The 20,597-nt window shown below is 35.5% G+C and overlaps 1 protein-coding gene across 3 annotated transcripts in view; it reads right to left on the bottom strand.

Annotated features, from left to right (window-relative positions):
* GRID2 (glutamate ionotropic receptor delta type subunit 2) overlaps positions 1 to 20,597 on the bottom strand; it is a 1,659,435-nt gene that overhangs the window by 481,782 nt on the left and 1,157,056 nt on the right. For all 3 annotated transcript variants that reach the window (XM_037830265.1, XM_037830266.1, XM_037830264.1), the window contains exon 9: positions 10,379 to 10,480. In XM_037830265.1, the coding sequence (XP_037686193.1) occupies positions 10,379 to 10,480 (102 nt within the window). The remainder of the gene's footprint in view (positions 1 to 10,378; positions 10,481 to 20,597) is intronic.

The following is a 20,597-nucleotide window of genomic DNA, read 5'->3' as shown; positions in this document are numbered from 1 at the left end:
TGTTGGAATTTTGATTGGGATTGCATTGAATCTATAGATGAGTTTGGGTAGAATTGACATCTTAATGACATTTAGCCTTCCTACCCATGAACAGGGGATATTTTTCCATCTTTTAAGGTCCCCTTCTATTTTTTTTAGTAGAGTTATATAGTTTTCTTTGTATAGGTCTTTTACATCTTTGGTTAAGTTTATTCCTAGGTACTTGATTTTTTTAGTTGCTATTGAAAATGGTATCTTTTTCTTGAGTGTCTCTTCAGTTTGCTCATTTCTAGCATACAGAAACATTACTGATTTATGTGCATTAATCTTGTATCGCTACTTTGCTAAATTTATTTATTAGCTCTAGTAGCTGTGTCATCAATTTCTCAGGGTTTTTCAGATATAAGATCATATCATCTGCAAACAATGACAGTTTTACTTCTTCCTTTCCAATTTGGAAGCCTTTTATTTCCTTCTCTTGCAAGATTGCCCTGGCTAGCACTTCCAGCACAATGTTGAATAAGAATGGTGATAGCAGGCATCCTTGTCTTGTTCCTGATTTTAGAGGGAAGGCTTTCAGTCTCTCACCATTGAGTACCTTGCTGGCTGTGGGTTTTTTATATATGCTCTTTATCATATTGAGGAAGTTTCCTTCAATTTCTACCTTTTGAAGTGTTTTTATCAAAAAAGGATGTTGGATTTTGCCGAATGCTTTTTCAGCATCTATTGAGATGATCATTTGATTTTTTTTTTTTTTTGATTCATTAATGTGTTGTAATACATTGATTGATTTTCTTATGTTGAACCATCCTTGCATGCCTGAAATGAACCCCACTTGGTCATGGTGTATGATTTTTTTTTTAATGTGTCTTTGGATTCAATTTGCAAGTATTTTGTTGAGAATTTTTGCATCTATATTCATTAGGGAGATAGGCCTGTAGTTTTCCTTTTTTGTAACATTTTTGCCTGGTTTTGGTATTAGACTGATGTTAGCTTCATAAAATGAGTTAGGTAGTGTTCCATTTTCTTTGATGTTTTGAAAGAGTTTAAGTAAGATTAGTGTCAGTTCTTTTTGGAAAGTTTGGTAGAATTCCCATATGAAGCCATCTGGCCCTGGACATTTATTTGTGGGAAGCTTTTTGATGACTGATTGGATCTCTTTGCTTGTGATGGGTTGGTTGAGGTCTTCTGTTTCTTCTCTGGTCAGTCTAGGTTGTTCATATGTTTCCAGGAAATTGTCCATTTCTTCTACATTATCCAGTTTGTTGGCATACAGTTGTTCATACTATCCTCTTATAATTTTTTAAATTTCTTCGGGATCCTCAGTAATGTCACCTTTCCCATTTATTATTTTGTTTATATGGGTCTTCTCTCTTTTTGATTTTGTCAGTTTAGCTAGGGGCTTGTCAATCTTGTTGATCTTCTCAAAGAACCAACTTTTGGTATTATTTATCCTCTCTATTGTTTTTTTGTTCTCTCAGTCATTTATTTCTGCTTTAATCCTTGTTATTTCTTTTCTTCTACTTGGTCTAGGATTGGTTTGCTGTTCATTTTCTAGCTTCTTCAGTTGATCCATTAGTTCTTTGATTTTAGCTCTTTCTTCCTTTTTAATAAAGTTCCCCCTCAGTAACGCTTTTGCTGCATCCCATAGGTTTTGGTATGTTGTGTTCTCATTTTCATTCATCTCTATATATTTAGCAATTTCTCTTGCTATTTCTTCTTTAACCCACTGGTCATTTAGGAGAGTGTTGTTTAACCTCCAGTTTAAACAAATTTGTGAATTTGTGGTTACTGACTTCTAATTGTGTTCCAGTGTGGTCAGAGAATGTGCTTTGAATAATTTCAATTTTTTTAAATTTACTGAGGCTTCTGTTATGTAGCAGCATATGATCTATTCTGGAGAAAGTTCCATGAGCACTAGAGAAGAATGTTTATATTGGTGATTTGGGGTGTAATGTTCTATATATGTCTATTAAGTAAAATTCATTTATCAGATTGTTTAGGTTTTCAATTTCCTTATTGGTCTTCTGTCTGGTTGATCTATCTATAGGAGAGAGTGATGTGTTGAAGTCTCCCACATTTATTGTGGAAACATCAATTGCTTCCTTTAGTTTTGCCAGTGTTTCTCTCATGTATTTTGTGGTACCATGATTGGGTGTGTAAACATTTTTGGTTGTTATTTCTTCTTGTTCAATTGCCCCTTTTATTAGTATGTAGTGGCCTTCTTTGTCTCTCATAACATCCTTGCATTTAAAGTCTATTTTATCTGAGATTAATATTACTACTCCTGCTTTCTTTTGGCTGTAGCTTGCGTGAAATATTTTTTCCCATCCTTTCACTTTCAATTTCTTTGTGTCCCTGTGTCTAAGATGAGTCTCTTGTATGCAACATATTGATGGTTCATTTTTTTTATCCTTTCGGCAAATCTATATCTCTTAATTGGGGAGTTTAATGCATTTACATTCAACATTATAACTGTGAAGGCATTTCTTGAATCAGCCATCTTATCCTTTGGCTTATGTTTGTCATACGTATTTTTTCCCTCTCTCTATTAATGTCCTTTAATGTACCCATACTGAAACTCTTTAGTACTGAATCTTTCTCCATCTCTCTCCGTGTTTTCTTTGTTTCTCTGTTGGTAGGGCTTCCTTTAGTATCTCAAGTAGGGCAGGTCTCTTGTTAGCAAATTCTCTTGGTATTTGTTTGTCTGTGAAAATTTTAAGCTCTCCCTCAAGTTTGAAGGAAAGCTTTGCTGGATAAAGCATTCCTGGTTGGCAATTTTTCTCTCTCAGAGTTTTAAATATGTCATGCCACTGCCTTCTTGCTTCCATGGTGGCTGCTGAGTAGTCACTACTTAGTCCTATGCTGTTTCATTTGTATGTGGTGAATTGCTTTTCTCTTGCTTTCAGAACTTGCTCCTTCTCTTCTGTATTTGATAGTGTGATCAGAATATGTCTTGTAGTGGGTTTATTTGGATTTATTCTACTTGGAGTTCGCTGGCATTTATGATTTGTGTATTTATGGTGTTTAGAAGATTTGGGAAGTTTTCCCCAACAATTTCTTTGAATACTCTTCCTAGACCTTTTCCTTTCTCTTCCCCTTCTGGAACACCAATGAGTCTTATATTTGGATGTTTTGTATTATCTATCATATCCCTGAGGTCCATTTCGATTTTTTTTCCCCCATTCTTTCTTTTGTTCTTTCATTTTCCATTCTGTTGTCTTCCAGGTCACTGATTCATTGTTCAACTTCCTCTAGTCTTGTACTATAAGTATCCAGAATCTTTTTAATTTGGTCAACAGTTTCTTTAATTTCCATAAGATCATCTATTTTTTTATTTACTCTTGCAATTTCTTCTTTATGCTCTTCTAGGGTCTTCTTGATGTCCTTTATATCCTGTGCCTTGCTCTTTTTCATGTCCTTTATATCCTGTGCCATGTTCTCACTGTTCATCTTTAGTTCTTTGATGAATTGCTGTCTCCTCTGATCTTTTGATTTGGGTGCTTGGGCTTGGGTTATCCATATAGTCTGTTTTTTTCATATACTTTAAAATTTTCTGTTGTTTTTGGCCTCTTGGTATTTGCTTAATTTGATTAGGTTCTTTTAGGATTTGTAGACTGACTGATTAAAACCCTTATGTCTAATTTGTCAGATCTACAGCTTTGTGGAGTGCACCTTCTCTAACTAACCAGCAGGTGGCATCTGTGAACCACCTATTCCCCTCAAGACAGTTCTCCCCCACTTTGTCTTTGTGGTGAGTGGGGGTGTGAGTCTTGTGGAGTCCAACTGGTGTACCAAGCATGCGTGTGTAGTTGGTGTTGCCCACCCTGTATATGGGGTGGGTGTCTGGGAGGTCAGGGATATGGGGCAGCTCTAACAGTCAAATCTCCCTGGTGTTCCTGGAGTTTTAAAGCTGTTGCAATAGTCTAATCCTTAGTTCAGTCCTGCCACAGTTTGTCTCTGCCACTGACCCACAAGTCCTTGGTATTGGTGTATGGCCCCTGAGACTTGCGAGTGGGTCCCTCTTCCAGGCTGTGCACCCCCAGGTCCTCTGTTAAGGGATGACTGTGCTATATCACAGCTGAGTGCCATCCCCCCAGGGCAGTTCTGGGCTGCAGGGCTGTGTAGGGATGCTCCCAGTTTGCTGAAAGGATGGCTGAATGGGGTGAGTTAATTCACACTACTCCCCCTTCCAAACTCTGGGACAACCAGCTGAGGGTGCAGGGAAGGCTAATGTCCACGCCTGATTTTGTGGTGTGTGCATGTGTTGTTGGAAGCACTTCCCATCACACTGGGTTGTCTGGGGCAGCTCTGGGCTATGGGGCCGGCGATGGGCAGGAGTGTTCCCTGCCTGCCAGGAAGATGGCTGTGAGGGGATGCCCCCTTTTCTTGGGAAGTTGTGGTGTTTAGTGAATTTTCTCAGCCCTTGGACTTATTGTCTTGTGTCTCAGAGCTCTCTTAGTTCTGCTCTTGTCTTGACTTGCCCATACTGCAAGTCTTTGAGGTTTTCTGTATTGGGCTTCTTAGAGTAATTGTTCCAGAAAAAGAGAAAAAGATTTAAAAAAAAAAAAAGGGAAAGGCCCTCCTTGCAGATCTAATAGGTTATTGAAATGCTAAGAGACAAGGCAATTAGGGCCATTAATGAATGGTCCAGGGAGCAGAGAAACTGGTTTTTCAGACAAAGAAACTCATCTTCTGGATTTGCATATGAGCCTGACTCTGCCTGAGCTCTTCCTTTCCCCATTCTATGTTCACCAAAACTCTAAAAAGCTTCCACTTTTATTTTTGGGTTTTTGTTGCTGTTTCTGCTATTTCTACCTCCACTCCACCCAGCTGGCCGGCTGCTCCTGGATTCTCTAGTGTCTGGTCTCAGTCTGTCTATGCTTGGAGTTTGGAACATTAGAATGAGTTTCTGATAAGGGCTGAAACTGTAGTTCTCCCTCCTCATTCCCAGCACTGACAGCTCCTCCTCCCACAGGACTGAGCCTGGCAGGGAGGAGTATGGGTCCCCTGGCTGCAAAAACTTACAGATTTCACTGATGTCAGCTGTTCCATATGTTCATGAGTGTTTTATGAAGTATGCATAAAGTCAAATTGCTCTGCAGTGCCTGGTCCATGCAGTTGCTGACTTTCTACCTACTGCCCTGGAGGAGTAACTAAAACATAGTCCTCACCACTCTGCCATCTTGCCCCTAGATAAGACCTTTTGATTAGAACAGTTCCATGGAGGTATGACCCAGACCCAGATGCTTGGAGATACTGGAAGATGCAGACAGAAGGATGTTTGGAGATGCTAAGCTAAGAGATGAAGCCCAGAGTTTGCCCCAGAAAAGCTAAGAGAGGACCCCACAGATGCTTAGAAAGAAACACTCTGGGCAAACAAGCAAGGATGCATAGAGGCTGAGAGACAGAGGCTAACAGAGACAGAAGCCCAGAGATATTTTGCAGTAAGCCATTTTGAAACCAGAACCCAGGAGCAAAGGACAAGCAGATGCCAGCCATGTGCCTTCTCAGCTGACAGAGGTGTTCCGGATGCCACTGGCCTTTCCTCAGTGAAGGTATCCTCTTGTTGATGCCTTAGTCTGGACACATCCATGCTTAGAACTGTCAATTTGTAACCTAATAAATCCCCTTTATAAAAGCCAATCCTTTTCTGGTATTTTGCATAATGGCAGCATTAGCAAACCAGAACAATCAGTAAGGTGATGCTTTCTCCCTAAAGACGTTGGCATTCCCAGCTGGTTGCCTCCCTGATGCTTGGTTCTTTCTGTCTCATGATAATACACATAGCAGAATCTACTCCTTTCTATTCTGGGTTCTGGGTTCCATTGACTTTCAGCTTCTGGCTGGTCTCTGTGGCTTCTCTGTATCTAATTTCCTTTGATTATAAGGACTTCAGCCATGTTGGATTAAGGTCCACCCTTATTCAGTTTGGGCACACCTTGACTAATAACATTGTTCAAAGGTCTGGTTTACAAATGGATTCACATCCACAAGGCCAGGGGTTGGTACTTGAACATGCCTTTTGTGGGGGACATGATTCAATCCCCAACACTGTATAATAAAGTTTTGTCTCTCTCAGAACTCAGATAACATGTGAATTTTCACAGGGAAATGAGGCCTGCTGAAAACAATCCCAAAAAGTGAAGTTAATGATAGGGAAATATTTTAGCAAAGGTGAATTACTCTTAAGAAGATAACACTGTAGGTAGCTGTCTTCTGCAGCAGGGAAAATAATCGCTCCTATGGTGAGTTGTTTAGGGAAACCTACCTTTATTTCAACACATTGTTTGGACTTGCTTTATGTGGTTTTAGTTTAAGATAGTTTAGTTTAAGGCTGTCTTTGTACATTTTGTTCTTTTATCCATCTATGACTATACTGACAGTATTAGTCTGGACAGTAATTTTTTTCATTGCTATTACTGTCTTTTTATTTCCAGCTGGCTTCATCTCCTACTGCTATTTCTTTTCTTTTGGAGGTATTTTTTAAAAATAGTCTCTCTCTTTATGATGGCTTCTTGCCCAGTTCTTTTGAATTAGCTTTCCAGGAATATCCATTAACTTAATTAATTTTGCACAAATACCATATTTTATTCAATCTAAGATGTTTTCAATTGTAAAATACCCAATTGTCTTACCTACCACTAAGAAAGACAAAAATGCTGCCAATTATAATTGCAAGGAGCCGTCAACTGAAATATGCATCCAGATTTCAGAGATATTAAAATGTGAAAAATTGCAAGTTTTTTAATTTATACAACATAGAAAAAAAATCACCACCACAACTTTAACATAAACTTCCAAGCATATCTTTATACAAGTTTGTTGAACTACTTTTATAGTAATTTCAGTCAAGGAAATATTGTATTATAAGTTTAATGTAAAATAACTGTCTTGCATTTTTTTCAAGAATATTCTGAATGCTTTAGAAAATTTCCTGTTAGAAGGAAACTCCCTGAAGTTGGGGATCTTTGTTTTGATGGCATCCCCAAGCATCTAGAAGAAGGTCTAGAGGGTACTTAATAAATGTTTCTCAAATAAATCTATGAGTGAATATATGTTTCATTAGAGATGCCACTGTGTTTATTTCAAATAAGACCAAATTGCCCTTCACTGCCCTCCTCCGTGTCTGGGTAGGCTGACCCTCATGGTGTTGGTCACTTGGGCTTCACTGCCCTTTGCCTTCTGGTTGGGTTTGGCAATGGGACATGAGGGAAGGACAGGGAAGGACAGGATGAGAGAGACCGGCATATGCCCACTCCCCCCTCCATTTCCTCACTGCCTGATTGGGGTTTGGGCAAGGATTGTCTTCCTCCATTTCTTCCTCTGCCAAAATTCATGGCTACTATTGAGGGTTCTTCCTCCCATGGTTCTAAGTATTTCTAGGTCTGGTAATACTGCTCTGTCCCCAAGTCTCCTCAGTCTTCAGGACAATCAAATCTTCCTGTGTGCCAAGGCCCTGGTGCTTCAACATCACTTGCTGATTTCTGTAACTCTATTTACATCTTTGTTAATAAATGTTTTATTTAACTCTCTTCAATTAAGCATTTGAGTGTGCCATTTATTTGCTCCTAGGATCACAAACAATATAGTGCAGAATTATTTCATTTAAGACAACTATTAGATTATTTCCTTCAAGTCATAGCTGTGTCAGTAACAGTTATGGGAAGGGAGTTTTGAAACTTAGGTAAGGAAAATCAAATGCATTATCCTGTATGTACAGGATAAATAAACTGTTGCCAAACATTTCCTATGAAGTGAAGTGTGGAATGGTGTGGAACTGGGACTGGTTTGCAATTAGAATGGAATCAGGCCAAACAATTGCTCTCCCCAAGAGGCTTTACACATAGCTCCTCCAGTTTCTTCCTCTGGGAAGTGTTGCAGGTAAATACTTAGAGTACAAGCAGATGGCGTTTAAGTGGCCAAACCAATTCTAATGCAGACCACATCCTAGTTCTAGGGTTTAGTCAAGTAAAGCATCAAGATGAGGAGAGAGTGATTCTCAGCAATGGGAGAATGAAGCTTTCAAGGACATATAAGTGAAAGCCAGACTTAGAGAGTTGCCTATAGGAAATAAATAAGAAGGTCATGGCTGTTTTTCATTCCCTTAAGAATTACAGGAAAAACCACTGGCTATGTGCTGTAGGACTGAACTAAGTGAAACAACCTTTTACTCAACTGAACACCCAAGTTGATAAATACATATTGCATCACAGAAAACTTGGGAAAAATAGACTGTTTCCATATCACAACTCGCTAATTATAAGCTTGCAAGTAAGAAGCCATTATGAGTGAGCGTGGGGCATGCAGGCGTTAACATGGTGTGAAGAAATACCATTCCATGCACAAAATAGCAATCACTTTGTTCAGCCTGGAAATGAATTTAAAATAATTTACCCTCTGAAGATTTCCCAATAAAACTCACCTTCAACTTATTCAGAATTAAACATTTCCAACTCTCAATTCACATAAAATCATATAGATACCTCAATTCACCCCCTTTACACAGTAGGAGTGCAGAGAGTATAATGTAACTTTAATAAGAAGGAAGAGGTTAAGAGTTCTGGAGTCACACTTTCTGAATTAGAATCTTAACTTTGCTACTTCCTGTCATAACTTGTTACACAATTTTAACATTGGAAAGTCTCATTTTCTTATCTATGTAATTGGGATCATAGCAGTACCTATTTCTTGGGAAAACTGTGAGAACTGAATACTGTAACACATGTAAAGGACTTAGTAGAACATTGGACACATAGTACATACTTAATCTGTCTCAACTGTTTTGTTTTTTGTTTTTTTTTTTTTTTGTATGTGCTTCTTGCCAGCAAGTCACTTTGCATCCTTTGAGGACAGGGTCTGTAGTAATCATATTATGTCCATTACCTCATCTATCATATACTAATTACTTAATAAATAATTGCTTAACAACTTAATGAGGTTAGTTTGCCTTAGAAAGTTGAATCTCAAAAACCAAAACAAAGCACATAAATCGATTTTTTATTACAATCGTCACCTGTGTTTTCATGTTAATCACTGGGGAATAAACTATTAATAACTTAATGCACTTCAAATATGTCTTCTTTTTTAACATTTGCACATCACTGTAAATGTTTATCCACACCCTTAGGATATAAGGAAGCACATTCACATTTAAGTTGTAAAGCATTCACACTATAATTATTTACCAAGAAGGGAAAACCTCATCAAAATAATAGATGAAATAAAATTATAATCATGTAAAAGGGGAAATAGAAAACACATGTGAATTTACTTTTGTAGAGAATATTCATAGATCCTTTTTTAAGACAGTAAAATTATGTTGGATCTACTTAATTTATATCAGACAATATACAAACGGCAGCCATTCTGTTACACATCTTGAAGACTATCCAATTAACACTAACATGTCAAAAAAGACTGTTTGCCTCTCCCATATACTAATTCTGCAATTTATTTTGCCTAGGAAATAAAAGGAAAGCCTTTTTCAAATTTAAAAACTAGTAGACTTACCTGGATAAAAATAAAGTTAATAACTATGGACTATCAGGTTTAGAAATTCACTATAAAGTAACACAGGTCTTAATGTGATAAGGGAGAGTGTATGCCTTCATTATTATGCTTTATTTAGATTGTACCCATTTTAATATTTTACTGTTTAAGAATATTTCTAACATCTTATTTTATATGGTAATTAGGAAAGAAAATAATAATGTATTGATTAATGGTAACAGTGACCATTTGTTAATTTCCTAATACGTTAATGGAATTGAATAAAATTTCACATATCTAGTCCCAATATTCACAGAATCACTAGATGACAAGCTTCGCAAAGGCAGAATCATATCTATTTTATTCATTAATGTCCTCAGTAATCAGCACTGAGCTTGAAACACAGTTGATACTCAATAAATAACTGGATGACCTTTCCTTTGAAGTAAAAAAGGATACTAAAAAAGGATTAGCTTAATCGGCTAATATTTTACCATTATTTAATATATAATCAATTCTACCCTAGTTTGTTATAATTATCTTCATTTATGTATATTAGAGCGTTCCAGTGAGAAATGACTGATGGATACCTTTTACTTTATCATGTCCAGAAACTTGTAGAAGGACATAAATTGGATTTTAAATGCCTAAGAAACATATTTTAAAAAGCAAATCTATTTACAAATTTAATTATTTACAAATTAGAGGAAAAGCTTACAAAAATCTGATACTCATCCACATAAATTTAATTGAGGGCTGGAAAATATAACCAATAAAAAAATACCTTAGAAAGCATAGACAGGGCTTGTTAAAAGCTCTTTTAAGATTAGGTGTCAATAAAATATAAACAAATGAAGGATAAAGTAACCTCCAAAAACCAAAACCACAAGGATCAGATCAGACTTACCAGAACAGTCACCACACGTAGAACCACTCCACGCATGTTATTCTCCAGTTTCTTGTCAGTCAGGGACCCATTCAGCCCTGTGACAGGATTCCAGCACCCAAGCTGAAAGATAAAATAGCTTTGGTTACTTTTTCTGTCTGAACAGCTCAATCATTTATGGATAGATCTTTCAGAGAACTGTGTCATGTTTCTTGGAATAACTGGTATGGAAAGTACCCTACATAGGTTTTCTTTTTTAATAGCAAATGGTGCAATCAAAAATGTCATTTCATGCTTTTAAATATCATCATATGATATATGACAGCACACAACATGCTTTAGGAGGCTCACTAAGGATGCTTGAGTTAATGAGAAGTTACAAATATACCAATAACTCAACCCCAGTTATAAACTAATTGGAAAAATAATTGCTCATATAATTCTAGCATAACATCTGTTCTAATATGTCAATTACCGTCTAAGTTTGATTTTCTTACAGTTTCAATGATTTTAATTAGTCTTACACTGCTTTCACGGAAAAAAGCTACACGATTTTAAATGTGGTTAGAAGGGTTACTGCTTTTATTTGGGGAAAGGATCACGTATTTGGCTTTGTTGTTCACAAAGTGTTCACAGTACATGAAACAATATAATTAGCCTTTTTCTCGGAGCTTTCAATTTTATTTCAATATTTTGGCAGTGGTCTCTCCCTTAAAGTCTTGCTTTTTACTCTCCAAAATGCTGGTTTAATTTTGTACCATCATGTAGTTCTTATCTTTTGTAATATCCAAGTATCAGGGCTACCAGTTTTGAGATTACTTATAAATCTCAGTGGGGTGAAAACTGATGACTCTCAATTCAGAAATAAGGGGAACAGAGAGATGATGTGGCTTAAATTGGCAGATTAAAGGAGCAAAGCCACAAAGAAAGTGTCATTATGCACATCTTGGGAAGAAATGCCACACTATTAATCCTGATGCCAGCTTCATGAGCCTTCACATTTGGGAACCTAATCTATATTCACATACTTGAAAAATGTAAAAGACCTTTAGTCGTATTAGGAGACTGTTATGATTAACTGAATGGTTATGGGGCACCTGGTTGTTTGTACTGCTTCCCCCTGATGACTGTGATTTATTTCCTGGTGTTACATTTTGTTTGTGGCTTCCAAAATCATCAACAAACTGGCAAGCTCCCTTACAAATAAACAATTTCGATGCTTCCTATTAAAACTCAAGTTTCTCTTTGAGCTCCCCAAAAGGAATTTAATTAAGAAAACTAAAATGTACATAATACGTCTTAATAGATGAAGATGTCACCATATAAACAACAAAACTAGCTTTTTCCCTTATTAAAATACGTTGGAAAATGCTGCTAATTGTTGGTTTCAACTGTAAAATACATTCATTCATACAGTGATATGTCATTCTTAGTTACATTAAAAAGTCTAATTAGAACTTACAGCCAATTAGCAAACCCAAATGTGTTGAAAGTCTAATTATCAGAGATATTTGTTGTCCTTTTGCTAAATTTAAAACCTTATGGAATTTCTTTGAGCTTTTGTTATCTTTGGAGGTCTTCCAAAGTCTATCCTCAACTACATTCCTTGATGTGTGCTTTTTCTAATTACTTCTTCAGGGATTTTATTTTCTGAGAACAAATAATATTGGTTGGAAAAAAAATGTGTTCTATAACATTAAGTGAAGAGTTTAATTTTTAATGTACAATCTAATTTATAATTAGAGTACTTAAGTTTAAGATTAATGAATGGCTTTTAGACTATCATCTTGTTCGTGATAAATATGTTCTTAGCTGTCAGAGTGAAAACAAGAATTTATTTTTGTTCCCTTCAGAGATGTTTTTTAAGCTTGATGAACATATTGGCAACTTGCCTAAATAAATGATATCTAGTAGTGTCAACTCAAGCATAGCCCTTTGGTTCACTGAGTAGTGAAAATACTACTTCTATGTTAGTGACAAACTTGGGCTGTTTGTTTAATAATGCTATGGAAAAATATTTAGAAATATATAGTGTCAGCTTAATTATGTCCTCATTTAAACATAACTATATGTAATCAATGTTTAAATAATTCTAAAATATTCTGGTGTTTGGGAGTTTGGAACAAATACAATCAAAAAGCATTTGGAGTAAGTAGACATAAATCATCTTCAGATCTATGCAGTGACTTAAGCATTATTTGTACCATAAATGATATTTCTCATTTAAAAAATATTTTCCAAAGTTCTTTCTTATATATATTAAAATATATTGATTCTTTCCTCTCCTTAATGAAGATTTTTCACCTTTCTATATTCTCTACTCCTTTTTTTTTTTTTTTTTTTTTTTGCTATATGACTATATATATATATATATGAATTTGGCCTCACTGAAGAGAGGTCTGGCCTTTGTTTAAGCTCCTGAGAGGTAACTAATAATCAGGAGGGATAGGAATGTTTATGTTTTCCATGTAGGCCCTGAGAGCACACCAGATAGTGTTTGCAAACAAGGTGGCTCATGGTGGGCCCCTCAAATCACATGACATCAGCCTAACCTCCAGGGAGGGAGGGGGCTGGAGACTGAGTTCAATTAACTGGACAATGATTCAATCAATCATGCCTATGTAATGAAACACCAATAAAAAATCTGGACATCAAAGCCTGAGTGGGCTTCCTTCCTTGACAAGAATCTGTGCATATTGTCACACATCTAAGACAATAGGGCAAAACCATCCCAGAGGACAATGGAAGCTTTGCCTTTGGAAACCTCCACCCCCCAGACTTTGTCCTGTGCATTTTTTCCTTTGACAGGTTCTAGTTTATATCCTTTCCCTGTAATAAATGTGACTATAATATATTTCAGTGAGTTCTATGAATCTTTCTAGCAAATCATCCAACCTGAGGGTGGTTTGGAGAAAGTTTCAGCTGGTGTCAGAAGTCTTGGTCAGATTTGGCAGTCTTGAGGACTATGCCCCTATTCTCTGTCAGAGTGAAAACAAAAAAAAAGTTTGTCTAAAGTCTTTTGAAGCTTGGTTGACTCCTTTTGCACTGACTCACATGTCTTTTGATCTTAACATTTATAAAGTTGTTTCTGTTTTTAATAACAGCATTGTGGATTTTAGGATTGGAAGCTTCTTTTATTTAACTCAGTTCTGCCTTCATTTATACCAAACTTCAATACTTCTTAAATATCAGCTATAGAAAGTAAGAACTAAGCTGTTCAGAGACTGAATTTGTAGACAGAAAAAGTTTAAGGTAGAGATTTTCTGAAAAAATGGAAATAAAACATATCTGTTTATCATATATCAAAATGAGTTATAACAAAAAAAGTTTGAGAAACTAAAATAATACTTATTTCCTATTTGAATAAAACTATACTTTATATTTTCAAATACTTTTCTATGTATCAGCTATGGTAGTGAGCTCTTTATACATGATCTCATTAAATCCTCACAATAACTTTATGAAGAAAGTGCTATTACCATTACTATTTAATAGATAAGGAAACTAAGTACTGAATTAAGAGATGAAACAAGCAGTTAAATCCAGTTCTTTCTTTCATACATCCGGGTTCAGAGTTTTTAATTGCAGTGATTTTTTTGTAATTTAAAAATTATTTTCACTCACATGATCTATTTAAGGTAAGTAGAAAAGATGTTATTCTATTTTATAGTCAAGGAAATTGAGGTTCAGAATTTTTCAGCAGCTGGCTCAATATAATAACTAGTGAGGTTACATCTTAACAATAAAACTTCAAAGGCAAAATCATCATCACGGTCATAATTTTATAAAAATATTTTCTTTGCTCAGTCATCTGAGAGATTTTTACATCAACTCATTTAATTCTCAATGCACTCCTTGGAGGAAGGTACTGTAAGCCCCATGTTATAGTTGGGGAAACTAAGGACTTTTATCCACTTAACTGGTCAAGAGAACATTGGATAAATTAAGGCAATTAATAGAAAAATTAAGTAGATGAGAGATTCTCACAAAGCATTCCTGGAACTCTCTCCTTTCTGTGATCAACTTACTAAAAATAAGTGTGAGACATGTTTCATTTGTCTCAAGGCTTGATCATGAATGAGGAAATAAGCAATAGTAACACACAGAGGAAATGTTGATCATTCACATATTTTTAAATACTTCTTAAGTTTTAGGATTTCTTAATTCCTGTTCATATCCACCCATCTCCCTGAGGTTCACTTCATGCTATTCAAATTTGATTGCAGTAACTCCTTTCAATAATAAGCAATAAAAATGAATTAGGTTAAAATAGATACAAGTTGAATTTGTATCTCAATGAGGAATAGTCCTGGCAGGTTAGCAAAATTGACAGGGATAAATATGATAAAAATTAGAATAATTTCATTTAGGTTCAGGTGTGAGGCTTATCTAACAACTTCTCTGAATTCCATTGTTTAAAATCTCATTAACTTGACTTTTTGGCTATGTGGAGAAGGCTGTTTTTGTCTGGTTGTGTTTTTATTTTTGTTTCTATTTTTTTTTTAACAATGAGGCTAGAGACTAATAAAGATAAAATGCAAACCAAAACTCATAACACTATCTATTCAGCTGAGCACTTTCTAAATAAAACAATGGTCTCTCCAGCACATGAGATTTACAAAAAGGCACAATGCTGTTGGCAAAATAAGATCCACTGTCTCCAGTGGTCTGGCAGTCTAGAGAAAATTTGGAAGGGATAAAAATGTAAGGAGCAATTCAATTTCCTTTCAATTACAGTATATTGATTCCCTATAGTATTTTCTGGTTATTGCCTAAAGTCATTTTAAAAGCTTAAAAATGCATAATGCTTTAATTATTTCCTTCATTGGAACTTTGGCAATAATAATCATGTAGCACTCTGTTAAAACCAATACAGTAACTTGTGTTCAACAAACTGGTTGCTGTATTTGCATGAGGACAGTAGCATGCTCCTAACATAATGTATAAATAACAAGTTATATATTTCTTTTCCTTCAGTGTTTTCACTTTTCATTTGCACATGGGCTTTATGTGATGACTTTTGACTCTTGGGTTTTACATCGCTATTTTTCAGAGAGTGTTATGATGTCAAAAAGAAAGCTGAATTGCTCAACTTTAATTTTATGCTCAACAGTTTGTAGGCTTTAATAACAGGAGTCAAGAGAGCTCATAATTGAATACCAAATGGAATTCCTTGCATTTATTAGTTTGTACTCATATGGAACAAAAGAAGCTTAGCTACAGTATCAAAGCTAGGACACAACTAGGATCAACTGCAGGACACAAAATATGCACTGCACTGAGGGTGTATGCTCCCAGTCACTACATTTAATTGCTTTCTCCATCTTTAAATGAAAAGAGGGGAAAACAAGGGCACAGGCAAAGCAGCTTGTAAGCTAACCATTTACAGATGTACAGCACTTATTTGGTAGATATTACTTTTGTAATGAGATAGAAAGTGTAAAATAAATGCAAATGGCATGTTGACACTGATACATGTTTTACAGAGTTAAATTTGAATGTTCTCTTTGACATGTGTAGGAATGCAGTGTTCAGTAATCCCTACAATAACAACATTCTTTATGTTATTTTCTACCTTTAAAATAAGTTCAATTTGTAAGACGTGCTCCTTAGTGGATGATTCCTTACTCCTAAGATTCTATTCCTACAGCTTGGTCATTACCATGAAGTAGTAGCTGTTCTTTAGATTATGTGGAATAGTCTTGGACCTTGAGTTTCCTTCAGGAAACGATGTCTTTGAAAATTCAGAGAAAAATCAAATGATTTAACTGCTTATATCTTCCTGCCTCCCCACTGAAACAAAATTTCTGTACTATATAACAAGATGAACTTGTTAATTGATTCCCAAAAATGAAGAATAAAAACACGAAGAGCAATGACTATAAAGATACAGCCCAAACATGTTTTATACAGTCAAAATAACCACTCTCGGTTGACAACTAGCACTTAACTGATTTTTAATGTTTTATTTCATTATACATTTTCCTTTCTTCTATATTTCTTCTTGATGTAAAATTACTATCACACCTTATTGACAGGCAATATTTTGTAGTGGTTAAAAGCATAGACTCTAGAGCCAGACTACTTAGGTTCAAGTCTACTCTGACACATACTGGTCATGGGTCTTTGGGCCTCAGCTTCCTCACCTCTCAAAATGGGAATAATGAAAGGAACTTCCTCAAAGTGCTGTTGGGACTACTTAATGAGTTAATATAGTTTACCTATAGTTAATATAGTTTACCTATAGTTAATATAGGTCAACAGGTTAATATATAAGTGCTCTTGACACACTTCCATCAAGAACTTCTGTCAAAATAGAGAAGATTTGCCCTTAATATGCCTTTACAATCAGAATTCTTTTGTTCTTTGCTCAGTCTCATTCACTTCTGGTGATGAAGGATGCTTCTGAAGCTATGGTTCCTAACTTTGTCTGCATATTAGAATCACCTGGAGAGCTTTGAAAACTGATGCCCCAGCTGAACCCCAGACCAATTAAATCAGAATCTTCAGGGGTGTGACCCAGGCATCATGACTTTGTAAAGCTTTCTAGGTGACTTTAGTCTTCAGCTATGGTTGAGAACCACTGCTCTGAAGCTTGCTCTAATATACAGGGAAAGTAAACTTAGACTAAGGCTACTTAACGTTATTGAGTAAAAGGCATAACCTCACTATTACTGGCTTCTTCTGCAAAAGCTAACTAGGAACTTTGTCAAATAAGCTGTTTTGTTTGTTAGTGTATTTGTTTTAAACAGGATACTAGCCTATACGCTCTGTGAAGTAAGAATGATACCTACCTTGTCAACCATTGTACTCCTAGCCCTTGTAATATTGGTGTACTGGAACATGGTAGCTCCTGGTAGAAATCTGATTAATGGACGTATGAATTAAAACTCTTGAGGTGGTCTCTATTATTCTCTATTTTTGACTCTCCAGTTCAAATTGAACAAAAAACTAAAATACCCCCAACCTGAACTTGTGTCCCATTATCAGCTTGATCCAGAGAATATTCATGATTTTTTAGGGTGATTCCTCTCACACAAATGCTGTTAGCTTTCCTCTTCTTTCTAATCAGAATTCTATTATTTCTTTAACCAAATTTTAGCATTTATGATTACAGCCTGATAAAAGTTGCTGGACTTTCTTCTCTTCCTTCCTGTTCTTTCGTGAAACTTTTTGAAGGTGATCTCCATTTTATAATCATATTGGAATTCTCATGGGTTTTCCTATCTTTTCCATTAAATAGTGAAACACTTACGGTTAGGGCCACGATTACAATCTTTTTGAGTGTGCGTGTGTGCCCAGTGACTACTATAGTGTCATAAGAATGAAAAATAATTATTTTTCCATGAAAATGACAAATTTAATGAGAGTATCTTTAATGCATTTAAAAATTTTACTCTATTTCCAAACAATCTCATGGCCAGATATCTTCTTATATTCTACCATCTATTCAACATCTGTGGTTAGATTATCTCAATGATACCTCAAAAAACTATATGATTGAGTTCATAATGTATTCTCTACCATCCATCAGTTGCTCTAACCAGAAACCAATGAATCACCCTTAGCACCTCTCATAGCCAGTCTATTGCCATAGTCAAACATTTTAACTCCATTAAAAAAAAACAGACTCTTAAATCCACTTAACTCCATCTCCATCTTAGCCCAACCTCACTCATGGCTTCTCTTTCATCTTCCCTCTATCCTGCAGATCAAGTGATCTTTATAAAACCTAAACTTAGATATTATATCTTCTGCTCAAAATTTTTCCATTGCTGTCAGGATAAACACCAAACTCTGCCTAACATGACTTGTATGATTTGACTCTGTCTTCATTCACTCTCTCATGCCATACCATATTCCCTCTCATTCTTTGAATTCCAATCATACTAGACTATGGTATAGCATGAGACAGTGAATGCCATCTTGAATAAGATATAATTCTCCTGCCTTAAGAATTTGAACATTGTTTCTTAAACTTTGATGCATATCAGAACCACATGGGGTGTTTTTTTTTTTTTTAATCCCGATGCCAAAGCCACACCCCATGCCAATTAAATCAGAATTTAATTTAGGCATGGATATTTTTTAATGTTTCCAAGGTGATTCCAAAGTATAGCCAAATTTGAAAGCCAAGGGTTTTTTCATATACCATTGTTCATGATTGGAACAATCTTAGGCACCTGCCAATCTTCACTGATGTACTTCTTACCCCTGCCTTAGATTTCAGTGTAAACATCTATAGCTCAGGGTAAAACTTTTCTGACACCTCCCCACCTTCAGGTTAGGTCATGTTATTCTAATAAATCATCACACTCCTCTCTTTTGTAGTAATATCACAGTTAACATTTTTTCTTTTATTTATACTTTATATGATAAATATTTGTTGCACCAATTAAACTGCACATTTCCATGGGGTTAGGAAAAATGAATATTTTTGTCACTTTCCACCTCCATAAAATACACAATTCCTGGCACAAAATGGGCCCTCAATTTTTGTTGACTATCAAGAAAATTCAGATGATTTTTAAACAAGAAACTTAATATATTTTGCAGTGATTTTTTCTTAAATGATGCCCTAAAGGATGATCTCAATAGTTAGCCAAGACATTGTTACCATCTGAGGATTTTTTTCTTAATTTGTTTTATAAATTTCCAACTCTCTTTGTCCTGGGTGCAGAGGGTTGAATTCTGCATGGCAAAGATCAAGAATGCTTTCAAACAGCCTTCCATACAAAGAATAAGGTTATCACCTAACCCTTTAGAAATATAATGAGTTGTTATATTTGGGCTACAATTGGACTGTTTATATAAAAATAGCAATAAGAAGAATAAGAGCAATACCTCACCCTTGGTAGATAACTTTTCACGGACCAGGCCCCATTTTAAGGCATTTATATATACCATATCACTAGAAAGAGAACTACCACATACCCATGAAATGTAAACTCTTGAACCTTTTGGAATGACTCATTACCCATCTAGAAGAAATCCTTCTCATTCAACAATGATGGTTCTCATTCAACAATGCTGGTTCTTGCTTGTTGAGGAAGTCTTTTGGGGCAGGCATGTGTCAAATCCTGGGTACTATTCAGTTTCCTTTGTTGCTACGATCTCATCAAGCAAGTAATAAAATTATTCTAATTTTAACAGATGAGAAAATTGAGGATTAGAAAGATTAAATGACCAGCTCTAGGTCATTCAAATCTAGGACTCCAGGATTTGAAGCCAGGCAGTATGGCTCCAGAAACCACTTGGTCATTTTGATATCAATGAATAAGACAATTTTTTAGAGAGTAATAGAGACTAAGGGATGAAAACACAGTCTTAATGGCTTTTGAGTGTTTGTTCTCCAGGTTGAATTCTATTTAGTTTTAGGTCTTTTAGAAACTGCAATTTCCTTATATCAACTCCCCTCTCTGCTCTTTTAGTTTCTGCTATTCAAGCTAGGTTTCTGTTTTATAGAATGAAAAGATGTATAACTAATATGCAAGGATGCTGTGGTATATTTTGTGTACACATTTTATAACATAGAAAAAAGAAGATGGTGAAGATATTTTTGAAAAATGTGGGCAAAGAGTAAAGAACACTGGATTGGGTGTTTGAAGGCCTAGATTTTACTTCCATTTGAAGAATCAATCTTTTTGAATCCTAGTTTGTTCATCTGAAAATGAAATCACTTATTATTGTATGTGAATACTAAACTATTTTCTCATAACTAACAGTTTATTAGTGATTGGGTTTATTTTGTGGAGCGTTTCTTATAATATCAGTAAGCCAATTTAACATACATATAAAGCAGTATGGGTTATTGATATCGATAAAGAGGAAGTTTATGGAATTGCTTATATCCCCCTACTAGTCTGCAAGTTCCACGAAGGCAGAGACCTTTGCCTGTTTTATTCATTGATGTATATCAACCACACTGAACAATGTCTAATACACCATTTGCACACAGTAAATAAATATTGAATGAATGACTGGGTCTTATTTTTCTCAAATTAAACGTCAATTGTAGAGAAGAATATTGTGGCATGCAGATTTTGTCTTAAGATGATAGGATAAATCAGTAGACCTCATAAAATCCTGTCTAACTTGTTACTTTTACAATTGTTTAATATGACTGGATTCATACCAATTGTTATTCCTGTGATGGACAAGAAAGGGTTTCTCATTCAAATGTTCTAAACCTCTCTCCCCATAGGCAGTAAAATCAGCCACTGCAATCAATTTATCTGAT

Source organism: Choloepus didactylus, chromosome 3 (assembly GCF_015220235.1).
Source record: "Choloepus didactylus isolate mChoDid1 chromosome 3, mChoDid1.pri, whole genome shotgun sequence".
Lineage (NCBI taxonomy): Eukaryota > Metazoa > Chordata > Mammalia > Pilosa > Megalonychidae > Choloepus > Choloepus didactylus.
Note: the sequence above shows the minus strand (reverse complement) of the source record. Positions and strands in the feature narration are given on the sequence as shown.